Genomic DNA, 13,316 nt, shown 5'->3' with positions numbered 1-13,316 from the left:
ATTCCGATTCCCTTTTTTCTCTAACCCGATTCAAATAGTCCCCATTCCACCACCAGCCGCTTCATGCCTCCACCTGTCAAAATTAATCATGCAGGATGTTAAAATTGATAAGTATTGGATGGAAATTTCAAATTTCATACTAGATTATAGGTATTGTTAATTTGTTACGATTTTTTATATTGGTTGGGTCATCAATTGACATGGTTTTTTTTTTTTTGATTAATTGATATGTGTACAAATAGAAGTATGGACATGCAAAAACCATCATCGATCAATCAAACAATCCTATTCCAAATAGTTTAACTTCAATTTTGGATAGTTCTAATCCTATTACGGATAGCTCAACTCCAATTTTGGATAGTTCCAAATCATCATTGATTTGTTTTTTCTTGTATTAACAATGAAAATGTCATAACACATATTTAGAGTATGAAATATTGTCGTGTAATGTTGTTTGTACAAATATTATGAATCAAAAGTTGGTAGTTTATCTTTTAATTTTTCAATGTTATTTTTGCGGAGCTTTTATATTGGGACCACCAATATTAAAATCTGATATGCCATTGGTGGTGAGTTTTGTTTCTCAGCGGAGAGAGTATGCATATTTGGGAGATAATATGAGAGAGAAACACAAGAGAAGGGTACACTATGTTATTTTCAACTAATAAGGTATTGCAAAAAGTGAAAAAGTTCATTACGAACTCATTTCTACTTCTTACTAAAGCAGCTTGATAAGTATTCTAGAGGTTGCATAGTGAAAATTGTTGTTAGGAGGACATTGCTTTCAAACTAATCAAAATGTTCTATTTATTTATTTCTATGGATCAAAATGTTTTATTTTATTGATTAATTTTAAAAGAAAGTATCTTTTGACGGAAAAAACAATGCCAAACGAAACATAATAAAACTAGCAACTTTTTTTCTTTTCAATCTTATTTAAACCTCTAAACACACCCATTCACCAACCATTCTCCCCTTGGGACTTAGCACCCTCTTCTCACGGTCGGTGATTGAGATGGAAATACGAAATCTTGATGCAGATCCACCTCCATTTACTCATGTCATGCCAAAAGGGGTTAGTATTTAATATTAAATTTTAGAAAATCATCTATTCTTTTAGTAAGCATATATCAACAAGTCATTTATTTGAGATATTCAATCAAAATTGCTAGTGTTTTTACTAGTGTAGCAATTTTCACTCTCATTTTCTCATTCTACTCTTATCTTATTGTTTTTATCTCTTAATTTTTGTTTGATTTGTTTGATCTAAACACTAAAAAGAAGTTTAAGTGCACGAGGAAAGAAGGAGAATGTAAAATCATTTTCCTTTGCAAAATACTAGATCAACTTGAAGTTCAATTGCAACCAAAAGTTGCAACTCAACAAGGATTTTATAGATCTGGGAAAATTGTACATAACTCGTAAACACCACAATTCTCATGGAAATTTGCACTTTCGGGTTGGGCTTATAGGAGAAATTTTTTATTATGACCGGACCACTCGTGTCATTATATAAGTAGTGGGAAAATTTATAGTTTAAGTTATTAATTTTTTTAATATGCATATCTCTTTATTTGTATAGTAACACATGATGTACCACCTTGCATTCCGATCACATTAAAAAATCTCTCTGGCTTATTGGTTTGGTTTGTTAACAGTTGTACAAGATCTGTTCGCACAACACCAATTCACACAGAAATTTGTGATTTTGAGTTGGGTTATCGGGTCGGTTTGATAACAGTTGGACCGGAAGTTCAATAAAATTTGTAACCATAACCAGCAATTCATTGGGGCTTTGTAGATTTGGTGAAATTTTACATGACTCGTTAATACAACACTAATTCACACGAAAATTTATTCTTTTGTGTTGGGCTTATCGGGTCGGTTTGATAACAGTTGGATTGGTTAATTTTTTTTATATAAATATATTGAATTGTAAACTGTATTTTTAAACAAAGCTTACAAGTGTGACTTAGTAATATAATATATTGTACATATTATTAGATTTTGTTATTTGCAATCTAATAATATCATCACGTACTCTTCTTTCTAAAAAGAGGACAACTGGTGACAAATTTACAAAAATATACTGATACTTTTTGAAGTGTCAATAATTACACTATATACTAAATAATGGATTTGGATCCTCTCCTGAGCTAATGGAGAGGATCCTCCTTATCAATCATCATGGACCGTTGGATTTTTATCCAACGACTACAATCATTATAACTTTAAAGGGACCCCCCTGTTTGTAGCCGTTGGATAAAAATCCAACGGCCCACGATGATTGATGAGGAGGATCCTCTCCATTAGCTCAGGAGAGGATCCAGATCCCTAAATAATGTCATTTTCATTAGTATTTTATTTTGTTGTCAATATTTTAAACCTTCAGAATTCCAAAATCAAGTTTTTTTGTTCACAAGTCACCCATTAAACAAACCATTATTAACATGTAGTTTTCGGGCTTAACGGTTTGAGTCTGGATGACCAGTTAAAACTGTTGTTTGTGATCAGCACAACACAAATATGAGAAAAGGGACATCACGTTGTTATGTCTAGGGAGAATGACTTATATGATGCAGGTTCACCATTATGGAGGCATCATGTCCTAATGAAGTAAAGACGTGTGTTAACTTTTATCCATATGTCTTTATTTCATTAGCAAAGGACGCCACGCGACGATGAATCCGTATTATGTAAGTTGTTCATCTTGTCTAGGTATGTATACTGTATACAGCCATAAAGGTAGAGAAGTAAATAAGGGATACATCACGGATAAATTCACTCTGGGTTGGTTGGGTTGGGCTACAGGGTTGGCTGGACAAGTGTGGAATGAAAAAGGACCCATCATCAGACAAGTGACTCAATCCATAGGACTTTCCAAAACTTCTCTCTCTCTCTCTCTCCCCCCTCCATCCCATTGCTGTGCAGTTTGCACCGAGAAAGAGAGTGAGAGAGACTAGTCCCCACAACCTTGTCCTCGCAGCAGGACAAAACTGCCACCGCCAATAATGTTTGGGACCTTGTAAACCAGACAACCCTAGCCCTCTCTCTCTCTCTCTCTCTCTCTCTCTCTCTGTGTTCTGCTCAGTCTCACCAACTCTCTCAGTTTCATGTATATCTAAGCATCACCAACATATCTTCTCAATCAGTTTGAGAGTATTTCCACCCCTCATTTCTTACCTCACTCCCTTTGTTACTTTTCGCCCTCCATTTTCTTCACCAAACCTCTTTAACCTCTCTCTCTCTAGGACAAGGAGGACTGGAAGGAGGAGGCCCATTTATTCAAACATTTGTGCCAAAGTACTCTCTCTACCTGTTCTTTCTGGTGTCCTCACCAAGTTAGTTCTTCAAGGCTAAAGCAGCTCAGCATTTAATATTGTTCTATTTTAAGAGCATATTTTCACTCCCATCAGAAAACAAAGGAATATAATTTATGGTGTTGTTGGATTCATGGGGTCTCATATTTCTTCCACTTCTCATTGGGGCTTCTCACATTTATTGCAATTGTTCTGTTAGCATCAATGGAATGTCGGTAATATATTTCTAGAGAGAGAAAGAAAGAAAATTTAAGGCACAGCCAACAAACTGCTGCTGCTCTCTCTCCCTGCAGCCTGTAATGGAGAGGCTTCTTCAAGGACCCATTAATCCCTGTGTATGTTCTTGTGTTGTTATTTTGCTCAATTTGTACATACACTTTATTTTTCATTAGTCCCTTTTTTTGCATCAAGAAATGGACTGCATTTACTCCTCTCAAAAATGCTTTTGCATTCAATGCAATGTGTGTTATTTTCTGGGAAAAAGCTATAAATTTCCTCTTTTACATTCTTTTCTCCTTCTACTTTTATATTCCAAATTTCCCACTTGAAGGTTGAATTCTTTTGTTTTGTTAGAAAAGGGTAGGTGTGAAACCCAGTAAAGCTCTTCCCTTTTTCCTCCTTTTTCTCTTTCTTTATTAACATAATTTTTAAAATTATTTCTTGGGTTATGGTGTTGCAGCAGTTCTTTGGTGAGCATTTGGATTTTCCGTTCGAGCAAAGTTTGAATTTCACCACAGAAAGCTTGAGATTTGAGGAGGAAGAAGAATCCCACAACCACCACCTCTCATTGCCAAGCTTGGATGACAGAATGCCATTTCTCCAGATGCTACAAAGTGTTGATTCCTCCACCACCACCACCACACCTTATTTTCCTTTGAAAGAGCCAAGCTTTCAAGCACTTTTGAAACTCCAACACTTCAAAAAACCATGGGAGTCGGACAAAAATTACATGCCTGAAATGGAAATCCCAATTCAGAAAGCTCTGGAGCTTGAGAGCTGTGTGACCCATGAAATGGTTGAGCTGCAACATTCACCTGTTAAATCAGAAGGGAAAGACTCTCATCTCCACCATTCTATTTCTGAGTGCAACCAAGGGGAAGAAAAACCCAGCTCAGTTGCTGGGTCTCCACCACCACCTACCTGGATTCAGGTACAAAATGGTGCTGAGAAAACCCAGCAACCCAAATTTACTCCGGCCACCAGGGAGAGGAGAAAGCGGAAGAGAACAAGGCCAACCAAGAACAAGGAAGAAGTGGAGAGCCAGCGGATGACCCACATTGCGGTGGAGCGCAACCGCCGCCGCCAGATGAATGACCATCTCAATGTCCTCAGGTCCCTCATGCCCACCTCCTACATTCAAAGGGTAAAATCATATTCACTCGATCTATATCTTCTTATAATTTTATGAACACGCGCTAGCGATTTTAACACTCCTCTTTTAGCCTTCTGCACTCTTTCGGAGCTTGCAAATAAAATTCTAACCATACAATTTGGATTATGATGGTTAAAAGGAGAGTGCCAAAATGGCTACCGCCTTTTCGCAAGTTAATTAGCTTGAAGTAATGAATTTTTTTGTCAGTTAAAATAAGTTTTTTGTTTTTGTTAAAAGGGTGACCAAGCATCAATTGTTGGGGGTGCAATAGATTTTGTGAAGGAATTGGAGCAGCTACTTCATTCCCTTGAAGCCCAAAAGAGAATGAGAAAAGCAGCTGATCAAATTCAAGGGATGAGCAATAATGGTGACAACAACAGCTCTTTCAGCTCCTCATCAGCATCCTCCTCTTCTCCCTGCAGCATGGCAATGCCATCCAATGGAATGTTCATGACTCTCTCCCAATGCAGAATTGGGTTTCATGATCAAGAAAGCACCACCGCCACCGCCGCCCCCGCCACCTTCGACGATGAAGGCACTGCTCAGAACAAGTCTGAGGCTGCAGACATAGATGTCACTGTGATCCAATCCCATGTCAACTTAAAAGTGAAGTGCCAAAGGAGAGCTGGACAGCTGATGAAAGCCATTGTTGCACTGGAAGATCGTCGGCTAACTGTTTTGCACCTCAACATTACATCATCACAAGACACTGTTCTTTACTCTTTCAATCTCGAGGTATATGTTAATTCTTTATTTATCTATATATTTTTCCATTCTGTCTTATCTGTTTGGTTTTTTTCATAGTCAAACATTCTGACTTGGATCTCAAGCTACCTTAGCTATCTAGCAGGCTAAGAATATATGCTACTTTTTTTTCACTGCTCTTTCCCTCTTTCTTGGGAAGGTGTGTAATATAATATAACAAGATGAAGAATTTTTTTTTTTTTTTCGGTTAGATTCCTTAGTCAAGGGTACAATTATTCTAAATTTTCACGGTACTATGACTGGTTTGAGGAATTTGAATTTGTATAAATGCAGATAGAAGAAGGTTGTAATTTAGGATCAGCAGATGAAATTGCAAAAGCAGTACATCAAATATTCAGCTTCATCAATGGCAGCAGTTGATTTGTTCAGTGAGTCAGAGGATGCTCCAGAAAGCAGCTAACTTTCATTTCAGTTCTTAGACAGAGTAGGGAGAAATGTAAGGTCTTTCACTCTTTTGAGATATTTGGAAGATGGGGGAGCAGAAAAAATGGCACCTATGCTTTTTACATTGCTTCCACCTCCTAGCATGTAAATTTGTGACTTGTGTGTGACAAGGCAGATTATGTTTACTGATTGTTTCTTAAATTTTCTTTTTTGTTTTGTCAAAAAATAAAAAGTTCATGTTTATTTAATTAATTAGAAGAATATGACCTATTTTTGTGATGCTTTAGTTATTTTTAAGTTATGCTAAGGAAATCAAAATTTTAAATCAAATTTAATTTGCGAATTTAGTTTAAAAATTTGATCTTCTTAACATTATTTTTAATTGTTATTTTATTTTTGGAGGATTTTGGGGTCCACATTTCACGGTGGAGTTTTAGGGTTTCATACTGAATATCTGGATCCCATCATTACAAACTTTGCAAAGGAGGCTTCTCTTTCTATATTTGACTTTGGGAGGCCTATGAGTATCTGGGGTGCTTCATCATTGTATATGCTTTCTGCATGTCCTTAACCCTACACCTTTTTCCTGCCTCTTGGGTTTCTGAAGTCTCTATAATTTTCTTCGGCCTCCAGAGATAATACTGTAGGAAAAATCTAACAACAATAAAGGGATGAGTTCATCTTTCTACATCCCTTCTAGAGTACGAAATGATACAATTACCGCTGGATCTGCAATGTCTGTAGATTATTATATGGAATCCGGATCCTCACTGGATCTTCTTTGTGAGGATCCTGAAGATCCGTAAATCATGTCCGTTCATCGTACATCGTGCGGTCATAAATTATTTTAAATATTTTTATTTAAAATTAAACACAAACAATACGTGACAAAAACTGAATGCACGATATACAATAAACGAACACAATTCACGGATTCCTAAGATCCGAGAGGATCCTGTTGGTATTATGTGGTAGAAAGAGACCGCTCGATTTGCAATATGAGTATATTGTCGTATGGTAGAAAGAATTGATAATCTAATCTAATGCGAATCAAATTTGAAAGTTGAAACAAGATAGAAACCTTTCTAATTGCCCAATTCTATAGTCCAAAACCCAGTAAAACTTTATTTACTACCGTTGGAACTAACCTGAGGGATTTGTGTTAGTAAAATAGCCCTTGAGATATACGACATAAGATGAGAGAGGTTCGGCTACAGAAACTTGAAATGTGAACTTAAGTTGGCAGTATGTGCAGCTGAATTTGGCTCACTCCCATGTGCCCTCTGGAAGCTTGTGAAAAGAATTTGTTACAGTTATTGTTGCCTAATAGGTTCATGCGACCTATTATAGCTAAAGATAAATGTATTGTGGCCAGAGAAAGTGGTACCACCCCCACATGTATTGCACCTGGCGCTTGTGGTCGAACAGTACAACATAAAATTCCATTATTAAACTTTGTTTTGGCCATTTACGATTACACAGTCGACATATAAATAATTTTGATAATTTTTATTGTATGAGTTCTACAAATATGAATGGTCTGAATCAACGAGTTACCTAGCTATAACTCTTTTTGTTGTACTTGTTACAGTATGTAAAGATGTGCTGCATATGGTTCAAGATTTATTAAAACTAATGGTGCATTTAAATATTGCAATTCATGACATGATGAAATGATGTCAACAAGGGAGACGGGCAGAGGATGTGACGCGGTAGAAGATTTTGTTGAGAGAGGAATGGGCTTGAAAGGATGGAGTAAATGGAAAATTTAAAGTCAAATGGTAACAAGATAAAGAAAATTAAAAATCCCATTTAAAGTAGCCTGAAAATTATCATATGGATGAAGACTGGAGAGGGGTAAAGGCAGGCGTGCAAAAGCTACAGCACATATCCCTATTTGCGAGCCCTAGTCCTAGTTGTCAATTTTGGTCTCTGCATTTCTTATTCCTTCTCCACAGCCTTTCTCCAAGGCCAGTCCCAATCTAGTCTTCCATCCAAGTTAAAATTTTTGCCTTTCTTTTATGGAGTAAGATTCTCTCCCCTCCTATTCTCATTTCATTTTCTCTCATCCTCTCACACTTTGTTTTTTGTCTTATTGTCTTTATAAAAAATTAATATAAAATGTTGAAGTGACTTAACTGTAATCTTCCAAGTAAGAGGGAAGGGAAGAGAAGGAGAAAGAGATTAGGAGGGAAGAACATCCTCCTCCTTCTTTTCCCCCCTTTTTCTTTGAACTTTGAAGTCAATATCTTATTTATTCATCATTTCCTTAATCTTAGTTGACATTTAGGTTAACTAACATGATTAGCCAACTGAAATTTCCAAGTAATTAATAGAACTAACCAAGACGTGCAATCAAAAGGAAAAAAAGAGAGAAAGAAAGGCATCCAAAATATCATACTAAGTAATAAATGGAGAAACTATGTAAAACATCAAGTTGAAATTGGTTTTCCAGATAATACAAGTGAATGCCCAAAATATGAATTGAACTGGAGAATTTTAATTCAATATATGCAAGTAGAAGAAGTATGGAGTGAGATTGTGGTATTTCTTACTTTCATGGTCTCTCTTTGGGGACAACAGTATGAGCATGAAGACAGACAAATCCAGTTTTTTTAATCCATATTTGCATTCCATATATACACAAAGAGAAATGCTAAGGAAACTCTCTCAAAGTGGGATGGAAATTGTGCCAAAATATGAGTTGCCAAGAGTCCATGAAGAGTCCCACTTTTGAGAGAGTATCCTTAACATTTCCCACAAATAAATGAAAATTGTAATATCCTTAATGATATAGAACATTAATCAAATTAAATTGTTATTAATGTAGACCATATATTATTAATCACTTTGATCACTTGTATTATACATTTCAACAATGTCAATCATGATATGTTTACTTATAAAGAATGAGAATACCAAATATATGTTACATCTCATTCCTGACTAAGAACAAAATATATGTTACATTTCAGTCCTGACAAATTACTTATTTACTAACACACAAATAAAGAATAAATATATAGTTTTATGTTGAAAATATGTAGGCCATTCTCAGTGTTTACAATGTGTCATTACCAATGAAACTATGTTTATCCTTATACCTAAACAACTTAGGTATGTATCATTTCTCAAGTACCCTATGTTACTCCCATTCTAAAAATGCAAATAAACACGCCTTAAACAGTGTTCGCCTCGGGCAATTTTCTCATCTCATTCCCACTCTTAAACTTCGTATGAGTTCTTCTAGTTCTACCCTAGATAAAAGTTTTTTCGCAACCCAATTAAAATATATTACATTCTTCTAAGAAAAATTAATCCGAAGGAACAAAGGAACTTTTGTAAAGTACTTCTAATAATTTGCAATAACTTTGATAATGGGGTAATCGATGTTGCAATAGAGCCGATACATCACTTAATACTATAGTTTAGTGGTATTTCTCTTCATTTGTAAGTGAGACGTCTTAGGTTTGATTCTCGCCGAAGGTGAATTTGAACCACATTATTGCTAGTCCATTGTGAGGCTTAGCTCACTCCCCCACCCTCATAGTGTTAATATTATCGTTGTTAAAAAAAAAAAATAAAGTCGATACAAAAAAGAGAAATGCTAAGGAGACTGTCAAAAGTGACTCTCTACTAACTATCTCATGTTTTTTGTATAATATTTTATAATATTGTCATCAAAATTAACGTTAAATTGTGAGGTGACAAAGAGTCTAAGAAGACTCTCACTTTTGGAAGAATCCCTTAACATTTCTCTACAAACAAAAAAATGACAGATAGGTACTACATAATTAGGAAAAGTCACTTGAGTAAATCTTTAATAGTCCAAGGTCTGTCTTTATAAATATTAAATTATCAAGTAAGAAAAATTATTATTTCATCAATTAAATTATGACTGTTCATTTTTTATACTACTGAATAGTTTAAACTATTAAAGAAAAATTTACAGTAACTAATCTTGAACGGAATGTATTAATTGAAGTGGGTTAAACAGCCTCGGGCAACTCTATATTCAATAATAATGCACCCAAAAGGAACATTTGTCTGAGATTATGGAAGTAAGTGTTTGTTTTATTTGGAAACCCGAGCCTGTATTCTATATATAACCTTATAAGGACAACGAGCAGCATTGTAAGACAATACAACAAAAACCATTGGGTGTTCTAAAATATCGATTGTTCTGTATGTTTTTATCGTTGTGTTAAAATTTAACAATTAAAACATCTAAAATATCAAATACTTTTTAGCACCCAAGAAAGTCCCGACAATACAATACAAATCTCACATTTCCAGACTAATACTTAGCATTAGTCTAATCATATTAGCTTTATTTTAATCACTTTCTCTCCTTCGCCAATTTTTAAATTTGCAGAGAAAATTTCAAGTCTCAATGTGCTTGGTACTAGTACCAAAGTAGACGCCGTCGGCTGTTTAGGTAGGGTTTTGCTATAGTTCCATGCAAATTGTTTAGGTTTTTTTTTTAGAAAAACTAATGAAAAAAGTTTGCAAACTTTGAGTTTTAACGATAAGGAAAAAATAAAGGGTAAAATGAATAGTACCAAGTTCGATTTTTTAATGTAAAAATATGATTTTTCATTAAAATGAATAGTATAATAAGTTTTTCGTTAAAACTCATTTTTTTTCTTTTGTTTTTCTTTCATCGGTTCCTTTCCAACACTAGCACAACTTTATCTGGCAGTTCACACTTTTACGCGACTAACGTTTACCATTTGTTTGATGGGACAATGCACTTCAATTTCCTTTTTAGTCTCCCCCGTCTGAAAACTTATTCTTCAAAAATCCAAATTATTATGCCGTAATATACAACTTATAATGTCACAATATAGCAGAGTGCAAATAATATTAAAACAAATAAAAGTTCTTGTTATAAAATCAAGATTTAAATCTACTGAATTACATAAATAAGATACCAAAATTGATAAACACATAAGAAATGAAAATTATACATCTTGCATAAAGATATCATGTTACTATTACGTGAAATTGTACTTTGAGACTAAACACTAACTTGAGTAATTAAGAGCATTTTTATTCATTTTGGTGGATTTCGGGTTTTGGGGAGTTTTTATTTAAAGTTTATATTTAATGTCATTTTTTTAGTACATCGATATTTTTACATTAAGGGGAGAGAGAGTTCGACTAAGCCACACAATGAGCAGCCTAATTTGGTATCGAATTCGCCATCCACGAGATTCGAACCTAAGACCTCTCACTTCTAAGCGAAGAGAAATACCATCAGACTGTAGTACTAAGTGACCATTCAATGTCTTAACATAAATTAATCATTCTCCACCCATTATGAAAAGTAATAAACGTAGCAGTTACTATTCACAATGTTTATTTTTTATTTTATGTTGTTCACGCTCAAAATTTGCAAGTTAACAAATTAAAGCAATAAACCTTTGGTGGGCTTGGGATAGAAACTAAAATGAAATAGACTCAATATACCCCTCAAAACTGGACTACATCCACTTTGTTTCTCAGATTGTATTGATTTTGATTTCAAGACTACAAATAGCGTTCGGCTTAACACAAGAATTCTCTATTACATTAGTTGTCCGACCCCATTACAAGAGGTTCCCACCTCTTTATTAGGCACTTAATGAACCCCGAAGCCTTGGGCTCACCTTTTCTTATTTTTTTGGCATTTAATGCCCCAGTTAGCTCGACTAGCGTACTGACAAGTTTTTACCCATCAACTAGACATTCGGCGGTGAAGTGCACTTGCTTAGCCGATATTGCACGCCCTTTTTAAGTGATATGTGCCGAGCGATATTCCACTGCCTTGGTTATCCAACCCTATCCCTTCGAGCGGTATCTTGACCACCTTTACGTCTCATCATAGGCCTCTGATTTTGATTGTGGGTCACCACGTGCCATGATTGACATATGAGTAGACCTACTCCTAAAACATTGCGCCATAAAGTTGTCAGCCTGCCCACATACCTTTCGCAATCGGAAAGTACTTTACGTAACCTAGTCGGGCTGAGCTAATTGGCAGTTGGCCTTAACGCTTGAGAAGATCTTCCATCCTCTTGGGCCTCGGGCTTCTTAATCTTCTTTGGTCTTTGACTTCACTTTGTGCTTTTCACGGCCTCTTTCCCGGGCTGCACCATTTGGAGGGCCTAAAAGTGGCTAGTATTAACATATGTATGATTTACTTATTCTACTGATGAAAATAATTTAGAATATGTTACTATAATAACGCCATATGTCCGCATTCTATTTTCGGTTAAAAATGAATATTTTTCTATTTAAAAACTATTTTTTTTTTCAAATACAATAGATTTTTTATTTTTTTAAAAGTCAAAATCATTGGATTAAAGTTACCATTCAAATCGAAAGGCCAAAAAAGTGTCACATAGCAAAGATCATTGCACTTTTAGCTTTTGACTGGGTCTCATGCAGCATGTTCACATGGGTGACGTCATCCTGCCATGGCTGGGCTTAGACCAACTCCAACCCTTGGAGTAAGTCCTAAATTTCCCCTTCTATTCCCCCGCTCCCCCATTTCATTCCAACCCTTGTTCTAAAATTGGGTTAAGTGTTAAAACCTTAAAAAAAAACCCAAATACCAGCCAAGATTTAGCCCAAAATTAGTGTGGAGCCCACATGTGAGAGTGGAAAAGCTAATGTGAAGCCCAAATGCCAAAAAACCACTCTCGGACACGCCAAACGCGCCAGTCGTAGCACCAGCGGACCTCACCCATGTGGGCATATGCCCCGCGTGTCGACAACCATAATAACCTAACGGCTAGTTTTTGTGATCCAACGACCACATTCAAGTTTCTTTTTTATTTTTATCTTTTATATTTATATATTTATTGAATTCAATGGCTGAGATCGAATATAATCAAATCTAATGGTAAAAAAAAAAAAAAAATCTAATGGCCCAAATTTAAATCCAACTGCTAAAATAATTTTTTTTAAAATTATTTAACTCAAAATTCACGCAATTTGAGTGATTTTTCAATATTTATCATAACTTAAATATTTTTAGGTAAAAATGTTCATAAAATTAATTTAGGATAGTCTACATAATTTTTTTTAAAGTTAATTTAAAAAAAAATTAGCCTAAATTCATTCTTTAATAATATGGGGCTAAAATTTTAGGCCATAAGGGTTGGAGTAGAAAAACTATTTTTGCGTTAAAACTAAATTTTCTAGGCTAAAAAGTTTAGGTTTTACTCTAAGGGTTGAAGATGGTCTTAGGGCTAGAATTTCCATGGCTCCCTTCGTGACTGCCGATTGGCAAGGCTCTCAATAATGGGTGGAGGGTGTTTTGGAGAGGTTTTGATGCACACCTTGCCATGGAGAATTATGATGGGTGGAAGTGCTTTAGAGTCGTTTTTTCATCGCATCAACCCGTTATGTAACGACCTAAGAAACCTCAAGCCGAACTCTTTGTGCATGTAGCAAATTGTAAATGATTCAAATAAAATTACTAATTC

General features: G+C 35.2%; 1 protein-coding gene across 2 annotated transcripts; it reads left to right on the top strand.

Annotated features, from left to right (window-relative positions):
- The first annotated feature begins 3,079 nt into the window (after positions 1 to 3,079).
- LOC103956350 (transcription factor bHLH57) lies at positions 3,080 to 6,042 on the top strand. Of its 2 annotated transcripts, none has more exons than XM_009368315.3 (4): positions 3,080 to 3,655; positions 4,003 to 4,683; positions 4,930 to 5,427; positions 5,731 to 6,042. In XM_009368315.3, the coding sequence occupies exons 1-4, from the start codon at positions 3,620 to 3,622 to the stop codon at positions 5,815 to 5,817; spliced, it is 1,302 nt and encodes a 433-aa protein (XP_009366590.2). In that variant the 5' UTR covers positions 3,080 to 3,619; the 3' UTR covers positions 5,818 to 6,042. The 2 variants fall into 2 exon arrangements, with proteins under 2 accessions (XP_009366590.2, XP_009366589.2); XM_009368314.3 differs by having other exon boundaries at positions 3,082 to 3,655; positions 4,000 to 4,683.
- Positions 6,043 to 13,316: the final 7,274 nt, after the last annotated feature.

Source organism: the organism of the source record quoted next, unplaced genomic scaffold, assembly GCF_019419815.1.
Source record: "Pyrus x bretschneideri cultivar Hongxiangsu unplaced genomic scaffold, Pyrus_bretschneideri_v1 Contig40, whole genome shotgun sequence".
Lineage (NCBI taxonomy): Eukaryota > Viridiplantae > Streptophyta > Magnoliopsida > Rosales > Rosaceae > Pyrus > Pyrus x bretschneideri.
Note: the sequence above shows the minus strand (reverse complement) of the source record. Positions and strands in the feature narration are given on the sequence as shown.